Source organism: Microcaecilia unicolor, chromosome 2, assembly GCF_901765095.1.
Source record: "Microcaecilia unicolor chromosome 2, aMicUni1.1, whole genome shotgun sequence".
Lineage (NCBI taxonomy): Eukaryota > Metazoa > Chordata > Amphibia > Gymnophiona > Siphonopidae > Microcaecilia > Microcaecilia unicolor.
The window spans coordinates 230,881,693-230,904,609 of record NC_044032.1 but is presented as its reverse complement, the minus strand read 5'-3'; the positions used below and the strand labels follow the sequence as shown (position 1 = coordinate 230,904,609).

The 22,917-nt window shown below is 45.8% G+C and overlaps 1 protein-coding gene across 2 annotated transcripts in view; it reads right to left on the bottom strand.

Moving 5' to 3' along the window:
- Window positions 1-289: 289 nt before the first annotated feature.
- SNX30 (sorting nexin family member 30) overlaps window positions 290-22,917 on the bottom strand; it is a 187,085-nt gene continuing 164,457 nt past the window's right edge. For both annotated transcript variants that reach the window (XM_030193775.1, XM_030193774.1), the window contains 3 exons: window positions 12,565-12,651; window positions 11,422-11,574; window positions 290-7,663 (listed from right to left, as the gene is read on the bottom strand). In XM_030193775.1, the coding sequence (XP_030049635.1) occupies window positions 7,604-7,663; window positions 11,422-11,574; window positions 12,565-12,651 (300 nt within the window). In that variant the 3' untranslated portion in view covers window positions 290-7,603. The remainder of the gene's footprint in view (window positions 7,664-11,421; window positions 11,575-12,564; window positions 12,652-22,917) is intronic.

The window sequence follows — 22,917 nt, the reverse complement described above, 5'->3', positions numbered from 1 at the left end:
GACTGGATGGACCGTGCAGGTCTTTTTCTGCTGTCATCTACTATGTTACTTAAGATTCTGGCTTCTACTTGCTATTTCTTGATATCTATCTATCTATCTATCTATTTTTTAGCCAAGTATACCATCTTCCTCTGGTAAATATGGTTTATTGGTTCTCCCCCAGTGTAGACTATAAATGAGCAACTGTACTTTGTTTAACTATTCTCATGTTTCTTTCCTTTCATATATTTCTGGAAAAACTCTGTATCCTTATAAAAAAAAAATCAAACAAAACACCCACCAAAAAAGACCTTTTGTTACAACATTTATTGGTCCACCCTTTTAAATTAGCTGTGATAAAGAAACAAATGACATTGAAAAAGAAAATCCACAAAGAAATGCACAAGGGAATAGTTACCATGCATTAAAAATGGTTTTCTTACTTCAACACTTATTTTTATTTTTCTTCCCAAATGTTAACTTCAAGGTAAACAATGCACATCAGATATTTAAGACATTTAGCTTTATGCAATGTGAACAGAAATCATGGTGTAAAATGCTTGATGCATCATAGACCACAATTTTGGAAATTAAAGAAATGTGTGTATATGTTCTCCAGTTATACTGTATAACCGAAAGCATATCAACTCATCCCAGTTGCAAGAAATGTTCCTTCATGGTTTTCACTCTGAGATGCAGAAAAAGACAGGACATAAAATATAAGGCTGGTAGAGCCACTGAGAATGTGTTTCATTCATCTGCCATTTAAAGCCTGCAATATAGGTTTAATAAAAACAAAAGCATTCACTCTCTCTCACAATGAGATTACAGTTTAGTCTAGCAATGTCTTACTCATGCTGTCTTTATGCTATGTAACTATTTGCTTCGGTGCTGCTAACACATAGATGCTGGTTATCTGCTATATACAAGTATGAATACAAACATAGCCCATTTGTACATAAAGTTCAAGAGGGTTCAGATCTGCCCCCACAATACTTATTTTTGGCATCAGAGATGGCAACAATGCCTTTAAACCAAAGTACTTTGGCTCTTTTGCTCTCTTATCTTTATCAAGCAGTAGATTATTTTGCTAGTTTATCCCTAGGACACACATTAATGACTAATAACCCTTTTCACACTTGCTCAATATAGAGCTTCTCTGACAAACATTTAAAAATCATGTAATTTTACAATCTACATTCAACAAAGTGGCAAAAATAGATTCTTTTTGCTTTTTTTCTAATTTCAGCATTTAACCTTCGCAAACCTTAGTCAAAAGCAGAAGTTAATTCCAAGTTTTTCAAATTCTTGAAAATGTGACAAAAAACGCAGTGCTATGAAGTGTTTAAACAAAACCTCATTCTTAATGACCCACAGTATTCTCACATTATAAATACATATTCCCACTGAATGAAAACATCTAGGGGGTCTTTCACTAGTGCAGTAAGCTGTTAAAATGTACATTAACTGCTACTGCAGAAATGTGCTAGCAGCTACCGAATGGCATGACAGTTTGCATGCACCAATTTATTCATGACCTGCACATTGTGTAAGGAGGCAGGAACCAGGTGGGTCATGGGTCGCGAATGGGCATGGACAGCACAATGTGATGAATGGGTGGTACTTAATGCGCCCAAATTTTCGTTCAGTTAGTACGGCTTCACTTAGTCTCAATAGGAGGCGCTAAGTGCGCCCACACTTCCCCAACAATCTGCATGTAGCCTTTGCACTTAACATGTGCTGATTTCTGTGCACTAAAGTGCAAAAACCTAACACACTTTAGTAAAAGACCCCCCACACACATCAGTGTCTCTCATAATAAACATTATGGTAATGAAGGTTTAGTACACATTCATGTGGTCCAATAGCCCAATAATTTTAGCTTTATTTAAATAAAATTAAGTTAATCTGTGTGGCAAATATTTGACATGCACTGGATGAAAACATCCAATCAGATTTTCTTATTGTCCACCATTGCCTTTCAGTATTATGTTGGTTCTGTTTTTCAACCTCAGAAGTCGTCCAGTGTCTCTGAGACAGCTTCCATATATTCTGCTTTCAAACGAAACTGGACAGTGTCCTGAAGCAGCTTCAGAGTAAACAATGCAGACATTTATTAGGGAAGGAATTCCTATGCACAACTTATGTTTGAACAGCTTGTGTGTGCAGCTGATAAACAGGATGAAAACCAATTCAACTCTTTTGAATCACCAAATGTGCACTAAGAACTCAAACCCTGTAGCTGCTGCATGGGGTCCACCTCATTCTGTGCTCATGGAGAAAGGCTCTCAATATATCAGGACTATGGTGAACCCAAAAGGATTTTATATCTTGCTCTTAAAAGAGGACAAAATACTGTGATCGCCAGTCTGATGGGGCAGTTGCAAAGTGGTGGTCCTACCAGTAGCATGGAGTCTGCATCAGGAGGGGGAGAGCATGCAAAGGATTCCCTGGCAACCAAGAAATGGCAATATGGGAAACCAGTGGGGACAATAAGAAAACACTAAGAATACTGGGGGGAGGGACTCACAAAACCACAATTGCTTTGATCCAAACTATTGCTGCAGATGTGTACGAATTCCACTCTCTGGAATCTGTGCACTGCATCTAGATAGATCAACTTGAGTCAACCTTACCCTACCCTGTTACAGCAGCCTGGGCCAGCCCATTTAGTACCTGTTAGAAGACTGAGGAATCCCCAGGAAATGGCACCATGTAAGATAAAACTTTTTTAGCTGCCAATTTTTATATTTTGCACTGCCGGTATCATAATGCACAGTGGCTTTTCTGTAAGGAAGAGCAGGAGAATGGAAATGATCAATATAGACAACATGAAGAGTCCTGGGCTCCAGCTCAGTTCTGTATATTGTTTCATCTGTCTGCATCTGCCACTCCGTTAGTCATACAATTTACCTGGGACAGAATAGTATATACAGAGTGTATATACATTTCTACTATTGCTGAGCAGTTTTCTCTTGTGCCCTCTCCTAATGCTGTTAAAATAAAAATTGCCCTGAGACAAGCATGAAACCCAAAATATGAGGTTCCCTTTAAATCCCTGATATTATTACTGAAAATGTCACTTTATGGGACGATCAGTTGCCGAGTGCTCAACAATTGGCTTATGTACAATTAGCCCACTTACTGTCCACTAAATCCATTAAACCCCCGTTGGTAAGGGATGCAACACAGTTTGGAAGATATTTTATTTTTAGTAATCAGCTGGTTGCTGTTCTATATCAATACTTGTGTGGTCTGCTCTCTCCTGTCTTGAGACAATGTCAAAGACGGGAAGAGCTGGGCGTGAGATGTGAGTTAGCTGACTGGGAAGCTATGGAATCTGCCTTGGCAAAAACAGCTATTTCTACTAATGTTCAAGAGAGCAATATTAAAGTTATGTATTGATGGTACTTAACCTCTGCCCATCTTAGTCATTAGTTTCTTACATCTTTTCCAGAATGCTGGTGGGGGTGTGGTGCCCCGGGCACTATGGGTCACAAGTAATTTTGCCCTAAAGCTAAAGCTTTCTGGTGTAAAATTCAATTTCAAATTGGTTTGCTGACGGGAATGTATATTCCTTGGGACCCTGGGATTTTTTTTTACTGAATAGGCAAAATCCTTGCCAAACTGCCCATAAGCAGTTGTTGGTGTGACATTGTTTGAGTGCAGCAAAACTGATGTTGGCATCATTCTGGATGGACGGAGGTCTTCCCTCTGTTCAGCTGTGGAAAAGCAAATTGTGTCATATATACAAGATGGAGAAGCTTACTACGATCCGGAGAAGAACAGTGAAATGGAAATGGGTTTGGGGAATTTTTCAAATTCATAAATTGGGTTAGTTGGGAGTTTTGTTACTCTATGTGGTATTTTTGTTGATTTAAATCCCTGTAGCTTGGGGGAAGGAACATTGGGTTGGATGTTTTTGTTTTCTTCCACAAAAACGTTAAGTTTTGGAAGTCACGCAACAATATTTTGAGATGCTGACATTTATTTTTATGCACTGTTAATTCTGCTTATGTTTGTGAAATCAATAAAGACCTCCTTTAAATTCAAAAAAGAAATTATCACTTTACTATAAACCCCCAACACAAAACAAAAACATCAATATCTCTTCAAGGGAGCTTCTGACTCTGAATAGCACAAAATGCAATTATAACTAGCAATGGTCGTCTTGCAAACTATTTAAGTACAATATATCTTTTTGGCCCTTCTTTAAAGAATAAGCTGTATGGTCTCTTCAAATATGAGCTGCTTGGGTACAGATTTACCGCTTTGCTGTAGCAGAGGCACCACTGAAGCTGAGATTTTGACCCAGGTTTTCAGCCAGGAGTCCAAGTGTCTTCCCCTCCCTTCTCTGCCAAGGCCGCAGCTAAGTCTATAAAATCTTTCTCTGTCCAATGAGTTGATGAGAAAATAACTGAGTTCTTTCAAAAAATTAAATTATGTATAGAGTTTACCATACGTTCCTACTTTTGGCCACAGAGGACCTTTCTTCAGATGTATCTGAGGCCCAAAAAACAAATCTACAAGAACATCTATACATATATCTTATTGTATCACTAAAAAAAAATCACAACTTCAGAGTATCTCATTTCACCTGCTCACCCAGTTACCTGCAGGTGGTGGCCTGCCTTTAAAAAATATTACAAAAATACCACCACCTAATATCCCAAAATAAAATATATGAAATTAAAAATTGGACTCACAGTGAGTACATCATTGTGTGGTACTACACACTAATTAGGCTCCAGATCTACAGGGATTGTACTAGTGTGTTTCTATTATTTTTCTTTAAAAACACAAAAACTAAAAAAAAAAAGAAAATTATAACATCTTAATTTTCATTTAATTTAGCACAATTTTATAGTACTGCCAGATCTGCTTTGTAAGAGGTAATGTAGACCATTGATACTGATTCGGTCAAGACACTTTCAGGGCAATACTGAAATCTTATGAGGAGCTTATAATCTTGTGGGTACAATATACCTGTGATCTTCAAACTCATTTGTAAAGGAATACCCGAGGTCGGGTTTTTTCTTTGACAATGAAAGTGATGGATGTGTCATAGGGAGGGTTGTTACAGACTTCACACCAGGGACCAAGTCCATGGCTGAAACCACCCTCTCTTGGTCTATTTTGCCATGGGCACTTTTCAATGACAGGACAACAAGCTTGCTCTAAGATCTCTAAATATATGTTGAAACCTGTGGAGAATGGGGAGTGCGTTCCTACACCAGGGGAGAGGCTGAACAGCAAACTAACTTTGGCTGAAAAGTCTCCAGTGCTTTGTAACAATCAGATGCTTCAGTGGGCTTACATCCCCCTCCTCCCTCCTGTAACTGTTTTACAAGGTCAGCACACACAATATGACAGCAGATAGGTGAAACCACTGCAGGATGTGGGAGAACATTTCCCCATGGCATTTCAAAAACAATTGTAAAACTCCTATTTATGATAAACCTCCAAACTCAAACTTCCCAAATGGCTTAAGTCTGTTTTGTTATCAGTGTGTCTCAGACTGTGGCTACACAAAGGTTTGACTCCTCACAACCATTCAGCCTAAAACAGCACATGCTGGTCCTCCAAAGTAGAAAGAGGCAGAAACACTGTTACCTTATGAAATGCAGGAGCATTAAGCCCGTGACTAGTATCTGAATTCATATATTCCTATTATTCCCTATAGTAAAAATGAAATGGGAACCAATTTCCAGTACTGTGTACCCTCCCACAAGAAATGTTCTCATTCCCATCCATCAAGTGCTCTTCACAGAATCATTGTGTTTTCTGTTGCCCAATTGCACACCTTTCTGCTAGTGACCGCCTGCAAGCAAAACCTAAAGCTTGCTACTGGAGGTAGCTTCCAGTATTATGTCGGCAGCTCTCCCAGCTACAGAGCAGTTCTAGGAGCAGATGCCTTAACTGGAAATCAAATCCAATTCTGACATTTGGCAATGCAGAGCCCTAGTCAATGTGCCACCACATGGCCACCATCCACTTCCAGTAGTCATGTTGTCATTGCTCAGGGGCAGGAGAAAATCTTTTTGGTTGACGGAGCCTAACAAACCAAGCTCCATTCTCACCTCTAAGCGCTTTAACTGTTGATACTGTATTGGACAAAAACTGTTGGGGCCTGGCCACTGTGGCCCACCCCATGCCACTGCCTATAAGCCACTGCTTCTGTACTCTCAAATTCTTCCACATGCCACATCTAAGGACAAATGTTTTAGTCCCTTGTCCCCAAAAGATTATCCTTTCTGCACAGACAAGAGTCCTTAATGGTATAGCTCACTGTAAATTCCAACCTACCCACTTGATACACCAAATAAAAAGGACTAATATTCTGCCACAAATACCTGTTGTGTGAAACATGAATCACCTAGAACCTGCCAACATAACCTGAATACAGGTCACAAGTATTTAGAGATCTGTGGAGGTGCCTGCCACCATCTATGTTAATGCTGAACTAGTCCACTGCAACTCTCACGTACGCATGCCAACGGATGTGCTTAAGGCAAGCTTCACCGACTAGGCACGCAATGGTGTCTGGCCAAGTATCATTCAGATCTACCAAACACATTTGCGTATACTTTGGCTTCTGACTACTGCAAGAGAGAAAACAACGATCAAAGGTCATAAGAAACCATCTCACACTGACTGTAAACCTCTCCACTGAAAAATAAAGCCACCTTGTGGTCTCTGAGCCTGTTAATCTTTAATTAAAATATATAATTCGAGCTGATTTGATTTGTTATAATGTACGTTATTGTTACTGCTTTGTAAATTAATAAACAGATTTAAACATAAAATATATAAAATGACAATCATAAAGAAGCTATTTTTTTCTCCCCAAAATCACTGTCCTCTGTATTTCAAAAAACAACAAAACGTCAGTTGTTCCCTTGGTACAGTTCTTGTAAGACCCCAATGCAAATACAGATTACATGTCTTCTGTGCATTGTGTCTTATGTATGTGTATATATACAGTCACACACTCTAATGCAGATGTTGACTTCATATGACGAAAACTCGCAATGAAAGAGTTTACACTCCTTAGGATTTACTTTCATGCCAGGTCTATTACTGAAAGCTTCTGTTTGGACAATATAATTTTTATGAGTTTGACAATCTAGAAAAATCCACTGGCATACAAAGTTCAGCCAAGACGACTCTTCAGAAAGTCCACAGATATTCTGTCAGTGTCTCACGCCCTTTATCACCACTCAAATAAGCAGGTGGTAAGTTTACTTGTAATTCTTCCATTCAGTTCAAACGATTAGAATCAACAAGATGGAATTAAGATGGTATACACTACCGGCATCCAAAAAGTCTTTATAAATCTCAGAAGTATTTTTTATAGTTACATCCACAAGATCATGCCTGGTGGTCCAAACAGTATGTGTGATTCACTGCAATAGGCATAATAACTGTTGCAAAGTTCCACCACTAACCACTCAGTCACATTGGAGGAAGAGTAGATGGGGGACAGACTGACTACAAGGAGGTGAGGTCTAGCATTTGCTGGTTGTTAGAGGGATGTGTACCAAGCTCAGGTGCCCTTTCTTTGCTTATTCACACATAGTGTTGTGACGCTGTGCATGAAGTCAAAGGTCCACTGAAGGAGCTCTCACTTGATTTCTTGCTTCTCCTGTAATAGTGGTATAATGGACTCCCAAGCCATAAGGCACTACAAAAAACAAAACAAATAAAAAAAATTACTAAGCTTAACAATGTTTCTGCTTTCTTCCATGTTTTGTCATTTACTTACTAGTTCCTCTTTCATTTCCTCCCAAACCCACCTCCCCACTCCCCCCGTTTTCTATTTCTGTTGATGGCTCTCTCATTCTCCCTGTCTCCTCAGCCCGAAACCTTGGGGTCATCTTTGACTCTTCTCTCTCCTTCTCTGATCATATCCAGCAGATCGCCAAGACCTGTCGTTTCTTTCTTTACAACATCCGTAAAATCCGCCCCTTTCTTTCCGAGCACTCTACCAAAACCCTCATCAACACCCTTGTCACCTCTCGTTTAGACTACTGCAATCTGCTTCTTGCTGGCCTCCCACTTAGTCACCTCTCCCCTCTCCAATCGGTTCAAAACTCTGCTGCCCGTCTCGTCTTCCACCAGGGTCGCTTTACTCATACTACCCCTCTCCTCAAGTTGCTTCACTGGCTCCCTATCTGTTTTCGTATCCTGTTCAAACTTCTTCTACTAACCTATAAATGTACTCACTCTGCTGCTCCCCAGTATCTCTCCACATTCGTCCTTCCCTACACCCCTTCCCGTGCACTCCACTCCACGGATAAATCCTTCTTATCTGTTCCCTTCTCCACTACTGCCAACGCCAGACTTCGCGCCTTCTGTCTCGCTGCACCCTACGCCTGGAATAAACTTCCTGAGCCCCTACGTCTTGCCCCATCCTTGGCCACCTTTAAATCTAGACTGAAAGCCCACCTCTTTAACATTGCTTTTGACTCGTAACCACTTGTAACCACTTGCCTCCACCTACCCTCCTCTCCTCCTTCCTGTACACATTAATTGATTTGATTACTTTATTTTTTGTCTATTAGATTGTAAGCTCTTTGAGCAGGGACTGTCTTTTCTTCTAGGTTTGTGCAGCGCTGCGTACGCCTTGTAGCGCTATAGAAATGCTAAATAGTAGTAGTAGTAGTAGTCTTTAAAAGAATCCTGCAAGCTAAAGAGACCAGAAGCCATGCTGCAGTGTGCACCACAGGTAGACAGAACTACACAATAGGCATAAATTTGGAACACTGCAGAATGGAACTTGTGGCAGAATAAGGAGCACCACTGGAGAAGAGCAGACAGCTGCTCTGCTAATACCTCTTTGTATAGAGAGCTGAGATATGAAGGTCTTGACGGGCAACTTAATGGTGTCCTTTGCTAATTTAGTGCGTAACCAAGCTGGTCTATCTGAAGAACTCACCTGTCGATGGTTTCCAAGGCCCACCTTACTTGGAAAAAATACAGCTTCTCTCCTTTTCTGGCAGAACTTCTAAGAGTGCTACTTCAAAGGTAGTTATGCTCCCCAGGAGGCAGTTAAAAGTGAACTCCCTGATACAACGGGAGTGGACTGGGTCTCCTGGGTACACTCTCAACGTGGGAGGGAGCAGTGTAACTGGGCCTGCTGAGGAATATGGAAAGAAGGGGTACATGTACACCCCCAATCCACATAGATTGGGGGTGTACATTTACCCCTTTCTGAGAAGTTCTGAGAGAAGAGGACATCTCTGTGTGTAAGTGACATTATTTTATTCTGTGCTTGGTAACTTAAAGATTAGGGTTTAAAAGAGGAATTGTAGGATACTGATAAACAGAATTTAAAAAATAAATGAAAGAAGCAAACCATTGCCCCTGGTACAAAATAAGTACCTGAATATATGTAAACCGCTTTGAATGTAGTTGCAAAAACCTCAGAAAGGCGGTATATCAAGTCCCATTTCCCTTTATTAGCTGGTCTCCATACCCTTTTCCCCGTAATTTTAAAACTTGAATTTTCTGCCACAGCATTAACAGAGAGTCTCTAGAAGGCACAGTAGGGCCCAGTTCAGTCTTAGGAAAAATAAAAATAAGAGAGAGAGAAGCAAGCATTATTAATTAGTTTCCATAGTGTACAATCCCTTTTCCCATAGTTTTAAACTGAAACTTTCATTAGAGGTAGAAACTTAACTGTCAAGAGTATAAAAAGGATAGTAGCAAGGCTTAAACTGGCCTAAAAGAAAGTTCCCCATAGTTTTAAAACTTGAATTTTCTGCCACAGCATTAACAGATAGTCTCTAGCCTGCCTGGTGCGAAGGTGGTGGACCTCATGTATCACCTAGATAGGATTTTAGATAGTGCAGGGGAGGAGCCGGTTGTCTTAGTACATGTGGGTAACAATGACATAGGAAAATGTGGGGGACAGGTTCTGGAAGCCAAATTTAGGATCTTAGGTAGAAAGCTCAAATCCAGAACCTCTAGGGTAGCATTTTCCTAAGTGCTACCTGTTCCACGCGCAGGGCCCAAGACACAGGCAGAGCTCTGGAGTCTCAATGCATGGAATAGCCAATGGTGCAGGGAGGAGGGATTTAGATTTGTTAAGAACTAGGCAACATTCTGGGGAAGGAGGAGCCTATTCAGGAACGATGGGCTCCACCTTAACCAGGGTGGGGCCAGGCTGCTGGCATCGGCATTTAAAAAGGAGATAGAGCAGCTTTTAAACTACAACCTGGGGGAAGGCCAACAGTCATTTAAAAATGCATGGTTTGGAACAAGGTATCTTTCAAAGATATCACCAAAACCGGGAAGATAGGGTATCCCAACAGCGAGATTGCAAAAGAGACCATAGCAGATCAGGTGTCCTTAAATAAAAACCACACAAAAGATTGCAAATTAACACTGTTAACTACTAAGCAAGATGTAAATAGGAACAACAAACATAGTTTGAAATGTCTATATGCGAATGCCAGAAGCCTAAGAAATAAGATGGGAGAGTTAAAATATATTGCACTAAATAAAAAATTAGATATAATAGGCATCTCTGAGACCTGGTGGAAGGAAGATAACCAGGGGGACACTGTCATACCAGGGTACAAATTATATCATAGCGACAAGGTGGATTGAATTGGTGGAGGGGTAGAATTGTATGTTAAAGAAGGCCTTGAATTAAATAGATTGAAAATTCTGCAGAAAACAAAACACATCTTGGAATCCCTATGGATTGAAATTCCATGTGTTAAGGGAAAAAGGATAGTGATAGGAGTGTACTACCGTCCACCTGACAAACAACCAGATGGGGTTCACACTCTCCACAGAAACGGAATACAACAACCTTGATGTGGTGAATGATCACTTGAATTGGGTCCTTTCCACCCAATTACTGTTGCCTACCGTCCACCTGGCCAGGATGGACAGATGTAGAAATATTATCAGAAATTAGGGAGGCTAACAAACTGTGCAACACAATAATAATAGGTGATTTCAATTACTCCGATATTGACTGGATAAATGTAACATTAGGGCGTGCTAGGGAGGTAAAATTCCTTGACTAAATCAAGGACTGATTTATGGAGCAGCTGGTACAGGAGCAGACAAGAGAAGGAAAAATTCTACACCTAGTCCTTAGTGGAGCGCATGATCTAATACAGGAGGTAATGATGCTGGAGCCGTTTGATAACAGCGATCATAATATGATCAGATTTGATATTGGCTTTGAAGTAAGTACACTCAGGAAATCCAATACGTTAGTGTTTAACTTTCAAAATGGAGACTATGATAAAATGAGAAGAACTGTGAAAAAAAAAACTGTTAACGGAAGCCTTCTCACCTGCTGTTGTGGTGGGGGTAAGGGAGTGGACACAGAATGCAAGGTGAGGAGTTGGGATTACAATATGTAGCAAGTGCCTTTGTACACATTTTCAAACACCTGGAAAATGTCTGGTGCTGAATTACCTTTTCATAGTACTGAATGTTCTTGTCTGCCATGCCCATGAGTAGCTGCCTGAAATCTTGCCCCTTGTTGTTCTGCCACCTCTCCATATCTGCTTTCAGATCAGCATTGAAACATTCTACCCGATCCTGGCACCTTTCAACATCTGTGGGCACCTTAAGGGAAGTACATCAAAGTTTTCTGTTGAGGATTCCTTTTAAAATTACAGTACATTTTTTAAAGTGAAAACCAAAATTAAAAATCAATGCAGATGGAAGACTTTATTTAATACAGTGTGAGGATTTGTTTTTCTGTCTGTGATTATTTTTTTTTTTCATGTTACACTATCTCAACTTTTCTGTAAAGTTCATTGTTTGGTTACAATCTACACACTTATAAATAAAAATTAAAATTAAAATAAAAATAAAAAGTCAAGGCAATAACATGTAGAAATATAAACCATGACACAATCAGTGACTTTTAATCTTTAATCTCTGGAGCTTAAAGATTAAAAGTTAAAAGATCTTATATAGCTTATTCTGATATGTCACCTTTCTGTGGTACAACCAAAGCCATTTACATTTATTATATACAGGTACTTTACCTCTAGTGGGCTGACAAGGTTTTGTACCTAGAGCCGCAATTCAGGCCAGCCATGAGAGATGGGTTACCTTGTCTAGGTGAAAGAGGAAGAAAAGTAACCAATCCTTCTGACTTGCAGCTTCCCACACAAATTTCCGCAGGGCTCCCTCTCCCCCCCACTTTACATGTACACCGACACAGCAAATGACCAAGACACACACACACAGAATTACACGTTCAGTAACCCCAGCCGTTACTGGCCCAAGAAGCAGAAGCCACACTCTAAAATCAAATCCAAATCTCCATGAAAACAGCACACAGCTCTGCCATTGGGCTGGCCCACTACCCAAGCACTTATTCAAATGCAAAAAATCCACTTCTGGTTATCAGTACTATATGGCACTGTTTCTCAACTCAGACCTGGAAGCACACTTAATCTGGTTTTCAGGATATCCATAATAAAGATTTGAATCCACTAGAGACCCAGGATATGCAATTGTGTGCTCTATGCTTATACATGGTTCCGTTCACCTCTAGATCAGTGATGCACACCAATGTTATATCAGATCCGTTAGAATAATTACCCCAGCTCGCTCCTCTCTCTTCAAAGCTGCAGCTTCTAGTTTAGCCTCGTACTCTGCTTGGACTTGGTCTCTTTTCTTCAGTACATTCTAAGACACAAAAGAGAGAGATGTTAGTCTTTTTCATCTACTGATTCCAAATACCCCATCATATTCACTTAGATCTTTAAGAATCTACTTGTGATACCATCTTTTAGACATATATGTTTTGAAACCATTACAACTACTACCTTTTCGGCTATAGCACCAGGTTTCTGGAATAGCCTGTCTGAACAACTACATCTTGAAATCTTCCCTGACTAAGTTCAAGAAGGGTCTTAAGGCATTTCATTTTCAACCCTTCCACTAAATGTGAGCAGTATTGTGTAATTCTCAATGCAGGGATATTACATCGGCATCTGGACACATACAATGGAAAGAAATCGTTTTTTTCCGGATGAGAAAACTTTGCCGCATCCAAAACTACTTTGAGAAAGATCAATTCAAACTCCTAGTACACTAGGTACTCTTACTCTCGCAATTGGATTACTGTAATCTTGATGTTGAGATGTACTAAGGGTCAACTGAAATGACTACAGACCATACAGAATAACAGAATAAAGCAGTATGTCTGATTTTTGGTTTAACTGAACATAATTTCTTTATTTTATGTTAAACTTTATTGGTTGTCCATTAAGGTTAGAGTTCTTTTTAAACTAGCCTGTTTTTTTTTTTTTAATATAGTGAAGATACATACCTGTAGCAGGTATTCTCCGAGGACAGCAGGCTGATTGTTCTCACATGTGGGTCAGCGTCCACGGCAGCCCAGGAAACGGCAAATTTTTTCTACGCAAAATTAAAAAAGCTTTACCAGACCCTTCTGGCGCGCAAAACGTGTGCATGCGCGGACAACTTCCCACCCGTTGCATGAGCGTTCCCACTCAGTTTAATAAAAAAAGCAAATAATAAACAAAACTCCAAAAGGGAGGTGGGCAGGTTTGTGAGAACAATCAGCCTGCTGTCCTCGGAGAATATCTGCTACAGGTATGTATCTTCGCTTTCTCCAAGGACAAGCAGGCTGCTTGGTCTCACATGTGGGGTATCCCTAGCAACCAGGCTCACTCAAAACAATAAACATTGGTCAATTGGACCTCGCAACAGTGAGGACATAACATAGATTGACCTGAAACCATAAACAACTAACTGAGAATGTAGCCTGGAACAGAACAAAAATGGGTCTAGGAGGGTGGAGTTGGATTCTAAATCCTGAACAGATTCTGCAGCACCGACTGCCCAAACCGACTGTCGCATCAGGTATCCTGCTGGAGGCAGTAGTGAGATGTGAATGTGTGGACTGATGACCATGTTGCAGCCTTGCAAATCTCCTGAATGGAGGCTAAGTGAGCCACTGACGCAGCCATGGCTCTAACATTGTGAGCCGTGACATGGCCCTCCAGAGTCAGTCCAGCTTGGGAGTAAGTGAAGGATATGCAATCTGCTAGCCAATTGGAGATTGTGCGTTTTCCGATGGTGACTCCCCTCCTGTTGGGATCAAAAGAAACAAACAACTGGGCGGACTGTCTAAAGGGCTTTGTCCGCTCCACGTAAAAGGCCAATGCTCTCTTGCAGTCCAAGGTGTGCAAACTGCTTTCGCCAGGGCGGGTATGAGGATGGGGAAAAATGTTGGCAAGACAATTGACTGGTTCAGATAGAACTCCGACAACACCTTTGGTAGGAACTTAGGGTGCGTGCAGAGGACTGCTCTGTTGTGATGGAACTTGATATAAGGTGCATGCACTACCAAGGCCTGAAGCTCACTGACCCTACGAGCTGAAGTAACAGCCACCAAGAAAGCGAATGCTACATACCTGTAGAAGGTATTCTCCGAGGACAGCAGGCTGATTGTTCTCACTGATGGGTTGACGTCCTCGGCAGCCCCCTCCATCGGAAAGTTTACTAGCAAAGGCCTTTGCTAGTCCTCGCGCGCCCATGCGCACCGCGCATGCGCGGCCGTCTTCCCGCCCGAAACCGGCTCGAGCCGGCCAGTCCAGTATGTAGCAAGACAATACACTTTAAGGGAAGACTCAACTCCAAAGGGGAGGCGGGCGGGTTTGTGAGAACAATCAGCCTGCTGTCCTCGGAGAATACCTTCTACAGGTATGTAGCATTCGCTTTCTCCGAGGACAAGCAGGCTGCTTGTTCTCACTGATGGGGTATCCCTAGCCCCCAGGCTCACTCAAAACAACAACCATGGTCAATTGGGCCTCGCAACGGCGAGGACATTAAAGAGATTGACCTAAAAAATTTACCAACTAACTGAGAGTGCAGCCTGGAACAGAACAAACAGGGCCCTCGGGGGGTGGAGTTGGATCCTAAAGCCCAAACAGGTTCTGAAGAACTGACTGCCCGAACCGACTGTCGCGTCGGGTATCCTGCTGCAGGCAGTAATGAGATGTGAATGTGTGGACAGATGACCACGTCGCAGCTTTGCAAATTTCTTCAATGGAGGCTGACTTCAAGTGGGCTACCGACGCAGCCATGGCTCTAACATTATGAGCCGTGACATGACCCTCAAGAGCCAGCCCCGCCTGGGCGTAAGTGAAGGAAATGCAATCTGCTAGCCAATTGGATATGGTGCGTTTCCCTACAGCCACTCCCCTCCTATTGGGATCAAAAGAAACAAACAATTGGGCGGACTGTCTGTGGGGCTGTGTCCGCTCCAGATAGAAGGCCAATGCTCTCTTGCAGTCCAATGTGTGCAGCTGACGTTCAGCAGGGCAGGAATGAGGACGGGGAAAGAATGTTGGCAAGACAATTGACTGGTTCAGATGGAACTCCGACACGACCTTTGGCAAGAACTTAGGGTGAGTGCGGAGGACTACTCTGTTATGATGAAATTTGGTGTAAGGGGCCTGGGCTACCAGGGCCTGAAGCTCACTGACTCTACGAGCTGAAGTAACTGCCACCAAGAAAATGACCTTCCAGGTCAAGTACTTCAGATGGCAGGAATTCAGTGGCTCAAAAGGAGGTTTCATCAGCTGGGTGAGAACGACATTGAGAGCCCATGACACTGTAGGAGGCTTGACAGGGGGCTTTGACAAAAGCAAACCTCGCATGAAGCGAACAACTAAAGGCTGTCCTGAGATCGGCTTACCTTCCACACGGTAATGGTATGCACTGATTGCACTAAGGTGAACCCTTACAGAGTTGGTCTTGAGACCAGACTCAGACAAGTGCAGAAGGTACTCAAGCAGGGTCTGTGTAGGACAAGAGCGAGGATCTAGGGCCTTGCTGTCACACCAGACGGCAAACCTCCTCCAATGGAAGAAGTAACTTCTCTTAGTGGAGTCTTTCCTGGAAGCAAGCAAGATGCGGGAGACACCCTCTGACAGACCCAAAGAGGCAAAGTCTACGCCCTCAACATCCAGGCCGTGAGAGCCAGAGACTGGAGGTTGGGATGCAGAAGCGCCCCCTCGTCCTGTGTGATGAGGGTCGGAAAACACTCCAATCTCCACGGTTCTTCGGAGGATAACTCCAGAAGAAGGGGGAACCAGATCTGACGCGGCCAAAAAGGAGCAATCAGAATCATGGTGCCTCGGTCTTGCTTGAGTTTCAACAAAGTCCTCCCCACCAGAGGGATGGGAGGATAAGCATACAGCAGGCCCTCCCCCCAATCCAGGAGGAAGGCATCCGATGCCAGTCTGCCGGGGCCTGAAGTCTGGAACAGAACTGAGGGACTTTGTGGTTCACTCGAGATGCGAAGAGATCCACCAAGGGGGTGCCCCACGCTTGGAAGATCTGGCGCACCACTCTGGAGTTGAGCGACCACTCGTGAGGTTGCATAATCCGGCTCAGTCTGTCGGCCAGACTGTTGTTTACGCCTGCCAGATATGTGGCTTGGAGCACCATGCCGAGACGGCGAGCCCACAGCCACATGCTGACGGCTTCCTGACACAGGGGGCGAGATCCGGTGCCCCCCTGCTTGTTGACATAGTACATGGCAACCTGGTTGTCTGTCTGAATTTGGATAATTTGGTGGGACAGCCGATCTCTGAAAGCCTTCAGAGCGTTCCAGATCGCTCGCAACTCCAGAAGATTGATCTGTAGATCGCGTTCTTGGAGGGACCAACTTCCTTGGGTGTGAAGCCCATCGACATGAGCTCCCCATCCCAGGAGAGACGCATCCGTGGTCAGCACTTTTTGTGGCTGAGGAATTTGGAAGAGACGTCCCAGAGTCAAATTGGACCAAATCGTCCACCAATACAGGGATTTGAGAAAACTCGTGGACAGGTGGATCACGTCCTCTAGACCCCCAGCGGCCTGATACCACTGGGAGGCTAGGGTCCATTGAGCAGATCTCATGTGAAGGCGGGCCATGGGAGTCACATGAACTGTGGAGGCCATGTGGCCCAGCAATCTCAACATCTGCCGAGCTGTGATCTGCTGGGACGCACGCACCCGCGAGACGAGGGACAACAAGTTGTTGGCTCTCGCCTCTGGGAGATAGGTGCGAGCCGTCCGAGAATCCAGCAGGGCTCCTATGAATTCGAGTTTCTGCACTGGGAGAAGATGGGACTTTGGGTAATTTATCACAAACCCCAGTAGCTCCAGGAGGCGAAAAGTCATCTGCATGGACTGCAGGGCTCCTGCCTCGGATGTGTTCTTCACCAGCCAATCGTCGAGATATGGGAACACGTGCACCCCCAGCCTGCGAAGTGCCGCTGCTACCACAGCTAGGCACTTTGTGAACACCCTGGGCGCAGAGGCGAGCCCAAAGGGTAGCACACAGTACTGGAAGTGGCGTGTGCCCAACTGAAATCGCAGATACTGTCTGTGAGCTGGCAGTATCGGGATGTGTGTATAGGCATCCTTCAAGTCCAGAGAGCATAGCCAATCGTTTTGCTGAATCATGGGGAGAAGGGTGCCCAGGGAAAGCATCCTGAACTTTTCTTTTACGAGATATTTGTTCAGGGCCCTTAGGTCTAGGATGGGACGCATCCCCCCTGTTTTCTTTTCCACAAGGAAGTACCTGGAATAGAATCCCAGCCCTTCTTGCCCGGATGGCACGGGCTCGACCGCATTGGCGCTGAGAAGGGCGGAGAGTTCCTCTACAAGTACCTGCTTGTGTTGGAAGCTGTAAGACTGAGCCCCCGGTGGACAATTTGGAGGTTTTGATGCCAAATTGAGGGTGTATCCCTGCCGGACTATTTGGAGAACCCACTGATCGGAGGTTATGAGAGGCCACCTTTGGTGAAAAGCTTTCAACCTCCCCCCGACCGGCAGGTCGCCCGGCACTGACACTTGGATGTCGGCTATGCTCTGCTGGAGCCAGTCAAAAGCTCGCCCCTTGCTTTTGCTGGGGAGCCGCGGGGCCTTGCTGAGGCGCACGCTGCTGACGAGAGCGAGCGCGCTGGGGCTTAGCCTGGGCCGCAGGCTGTCGGGAAGGAGGATTGTACCTACGCTTACCAGAAGCATAGGGACCAGTCTTCCTTCCCCCGAAAAATCTTCTACCTGTAGAGGTAGAGGCTGAAGGCTGCCGGCGGGAGAACTTGTCGAATGCGGTGTCCCGCTGGTGGAGAGACTCTACCACCTGCTCGACTTTTTCTCCAAAAATGTTGTCCGCACGGCAAGGCGAGTCCGCAATCCGCTGCTGGAGTCTATTCTCCAGGTCGGCGGCACGCAGCCATGAGAGCCTGCGCATCACCACATCTTGAGCAGCGGCCCTGGACGCAACATCAAAAGTGTCATAAACTCCTCTGGCCAGGAATTTTCTGCACGCCTTCAGCTGCCTGACCACCTCCTGAAAAGGCTTGGCTTGCTCAGGGGGAAGAGCATCAACCAAGCCCGCCAACTGCCGCACATTGTTCCGCATGTGTATGCTCGTGTAGAGCTGGTAAGACTGGATCTTGGCCACGAGCATAGAAGAATGGTAGGCCTTCCTCCCAAAGGAGTCTAAGGTTCTAGGGTCTTTGCCCGGGGGCGCCGAAGCATGCTCCCTAGAACTCTTAGCCTTCTTTAGGGCCAGATCCACAACTCCAGAGTCATGAGGCAACTGAGTGCGCATCAGCTCTGGGTCCCCATGGATCCAGTACTGGGACTCAATCTTCTTGGGAATGTGGGGATTACTTAGTGGCTTGGTCCAGTTCGCAAGCAATGTCTTTTTCAGGACATGGTGCAAGGGAACAGTGGACGCTTCCTTAGGTGGAGAGGATAGTCCAGGAGCTCAAACATTTCAGCCCTGGGCTCGTCCTCCACAACCACCGGGAAGGGGATGGCCGTAGACATCTCCCGGACAAAGGAAGCAAAAGACAGACTCTCGGGAGGAGAAAGCTGTCTCTCAGGAGAGGGAGTGGGATCAGAAGGAAGACCCTCAGACTCCTCGTCAGAGAAATATCTGGGGTCCTCCTCTTCCTCCCACAAGGCCTCACCCTCGGTGTCAGACACAAGTTCCCGAACCTGTGTCTGCAACCTCGCCCTGCTCGACTCGGTGGAACCCCGTCCACGATGGGGGCGTCGAGAGGTAGACTCCCTCGCCCGCATCTGCGAAGCTCCCTCCGCCGACGTAGTCGGGGAGCCTTCCTGGGAGGTGGCCGCGGTCGGCACCGCACGCGGTACCGACGTCGGGGACCTCAACCTGGGCGATGGGCCAGCCGGCGCCACGCTCGACGGTACCGGAGGGGTAGGGCGCAACAGCTCTCCCAGAATCTCTGGGAGAACGGCCCGGAGGCTCTCGTTTAGAGCGGCTGCAGAGAAAGGCTGAGAGGCCGATGCAGGCGTCAACGTCAGAACCTGTTCCGGGCGAGGAGGCTGTTCCGGGCTGTCCAGAGTGGAGCGCATCGACACCTCCTGAACAGAGGGTGAGCGGTCCTCTCGGTGCCGATGCCTGCTGGGTGCCGAATCCCTCGGCGACCCAGAGCTCTCGGTGCCGACATGGGGAGGAGACCGGTGTCGATGCTTCTTCGACTTCTTCCGAAGCATGTCACCGGAGCTCCCCGGCACCGACGAGGAGGACGTAGAATCCATCCGTCGCTTCCTCGGGGCCGAGACCGAAGAGGGTCGATCCCGGGGGGGCTGTACCGCAGGAGCCCTCAGGGTAGGAGGAGACCCACCCGAAGGCTCACCGCCACCAGCAGGGGAATGGACAGCCCTCACCTGCACTCCTGACGATGCACCTCCGTCCGACGACATCAGCAGACGAAGTCTCGGTACCACCGACGTCGATACAGTCGCCCGATGCCTCGGCGCCGATGCAGAGGTCCGATGCCTCGATGCAGTCGATGGAGCGGCAGCCAAGGAAGATGGTCCGGACGCTGACGACGTCGATGCACTCGATGCCTCCGGTGCCGATGCCGACGAAGAGCCCGAGAACAAAACGTTCCACTGGGCTAATCTCGCTACCTGAGTCCGCCTTTGTAACAGGGAACACAGACTGCAGTTCTGAGGGCGGTGCTGGGCCCCTAGACACTGAAGACACGCAGAGTGCCTATCAGTGAGCGAGATTACCCGGGCGCACTGGGTGCACTTCTTGAAGCCGCTGGAAGGCTTCGATGTCATGGGCGGAAAAATCACGCCGGCGAAATCAAAAGCCGAAATGGCGAAAATTGAAGCACCAAAATTTAGAGGGAGAAAAATCTCGACCGAGGCCAAAAGAGGCCTACCCCGACAACGAAAGAAAACTTACGGGGCAAAAACTGAGAAATACGGGAAGGGCAGAAAACCCGAAAGGGTCTTCCGGACACTACCGGAGCGCTTCCCGAACTTTTTCTAAGGAAAAAAAGGACAAAAACACGTCGAAAAGGACGCGCGAGGTCGACTCTCTGGGGCACGAACGGCGTAACACGACCGTACCGAGTGCGGACGAAAGAAGACTGGCCGGCTCGAGACGGTTTCGGGCGGGAAGACGGCCGCGCATGCGCGGTGCGCATGGACGCGCGAGGACTAGCAAAGGCCTTTGCTAGTAAACTTTCCGATGGAGGGGGCTGCCGAGGACGTCAACCCATCAGTGAGAACAAGCAGCCTGCTTGTCCTCGGAGAAAACGACCTTCCAGGTCAGGTACTTCAGATGGCAGGAATTCAGTGGCTCAAAAGGAGCTTTCACCAGCTGGGTGAGAACGATGTTGATATCCCATGACACTGGTGGAGGTTTGACAGGGGGCTTTGACAAAAGCAAACCTCTCATGAAGCAAACAACTAAAGGCTGTCCAGAGATAGGCTTACCCTTTACACGGCGATGAGAAGCACTAATCGCACTAAGGTGAACTCTTACGGAGTTGGTCTTGAGACCAGACTCTGACAAATGTAGAATGTATTCAAGCAGGGTCTGTGTAGGACAAGAAAGAGGATCTAGTGCCTTGCTGTCACACCAGATGGCAAACCTCCTCCATTTGAAAAAGTAACACTTCTTCGTGGAATCTTTTCTGGAAGCAAGACTTGGGAGACACCCTCTGAAAGACCCAAGGAGGCGAATGCTAAGCTCTCAACATCCAGGCTGTGAGAGCCAGAGACTGGAGATTGGGATGTAGAAGCGACCCCTCATTCTGAGTGATGAGGGTTGGAAAACAGTCCAATCTCCACGGTTCTTTGGAGGACAACTCCAGAAGAAGAGGAAACTAGATCTGCCGCGGCCAGAAGGGTGCAATCAGGATCATGGTCCCGCAGTCTTGCTTGAGTTTCAGCAAAGTCTTCCCTAACAGAGGTATGAGAGGATACGCATACAGAAGGCCTGTCCCCCAATGTAGGAGAAAGGCATCTGATACTAGTCTGTCGTGGGCCTGAAGCCTGGAACAGAACTGAGGGACCCTGCGATTGATCTGAGTGGCAAAAAGATCCACCGAGGGGGTGCCCCACGCTTGGAAAATCTTGCGGACTATGCCCATGTTCAGTGACCACTCATGAGGTTGCATAATCCTGCTCAACCTGTCGGCCAGACTGTTGTTTATGCCTGCCAGATAAGTGGCTTGGAGAAACATGCCGTTGACGACAAGCCCAAAGCCACATCTGGACGGCTTCCTGACACAGAGGGCGAGATCCGGTGCCCCCCTGCTTGTTGGTGTAAAACATGGCATGATTGTCCATCTCAATTAAGATCACTTGGTTGGATAGCCGATCTCTGAAAGCCTTTAGAGTGTTCCAGATCACTCTTAATTCCAGGAGGTTGATCTGCAGGCCTCTTTCCTAAAAGGATCAGGCTCCCTGAGTGAGGAGCCCATCTACATGAGCTCCTACCCCAGGAGAGAGATGTATCCGTCGTCAGCACTTTTCATGGCTGAGGAACTTGGAATGGTCCATCACTGAAGAGAACTCTGAAAATCGGTGGACAGTTGGATTACATCCTCTAGATCCCCCGCAGCTTGAAACCACTGGGAAGCTAGGGTCCATTGAGTTGATCTCATATATAGACGTGCCATGGGCGTGACATGAACTGTGGAGGCCGTGTGCCCCAGAAGTCTCAACATTTGCCGAGCCGTGATCTGCTGAGACGCTCGAACCATGGACACCAGGGACAGAAGGTTGTCTGCCCTTGTCTCAGGAAGATAAGCTGAAGCTGTCTGAGTGTTCAACAGGGCTCCAATGAATTCCAATTTTTGGACTGGGGTGAGATGGGACTTGGGATAATTTATGACGAACCCCAGTAGCTCTAGAACCCAAATAGTCATTTGCATGGACTCCAGAGCACCCTCCTTCGAGGTGCTCTTCACCAGCCAATCGTCAAGATAAGGAAACTCATGCACTCCTAGTCTGCGTAGCAATGCTGCGACTAGAGCTAGGCATTTGGTAAATACTCTGGGCGCAGACACCAGGCCAAAAGGCAGTACGCGGTACTGAAAGTGCTGTGTTCCCAGCCGAAATTGAAGATACTTTCTGTGAGCTGGAAGTATCGAGATGTGCGTGTAAGCATCCTTTAAATCCAGAGAGCATAGCCAATCGTTTTCCTGAATCATGGGAAGAAGAGTGCCAGGGGAAACCATCCTGAACTTTTCTCTGACAAGAAATTTGTTCAGGGCCCTTAGGTCTAGGATGGGACGCATCTCCCCTGTTTTCTTTTGCTCAAGGAAGTACCTGGAATAGAATCCCAGCCCTTCTTCCCCTGGTGGAACGGGTTCGACCGCTTGAGCCTTTAGAAGGGCAGAGAGTTCCTCTGCAAGTACCTGCTTGTGCTGGGAGCTGTAGGACTGAGCTCCCGGTGGGCAATTTGGAGGCTTGGATTCCAGATTGAGGGTGTATCCTAACCGGACAATTTGAAGAAAGGGAAATGAGACTCGATAGACCGCCTTTCTGAGGTTTTTGCAACTACATTCAAAGCGGTTTACATATATTCAGGTACTTATTTTGTACCAGGGGCAATGGAGGGTTAAGTGACTTGCCCAGAGTCACAAG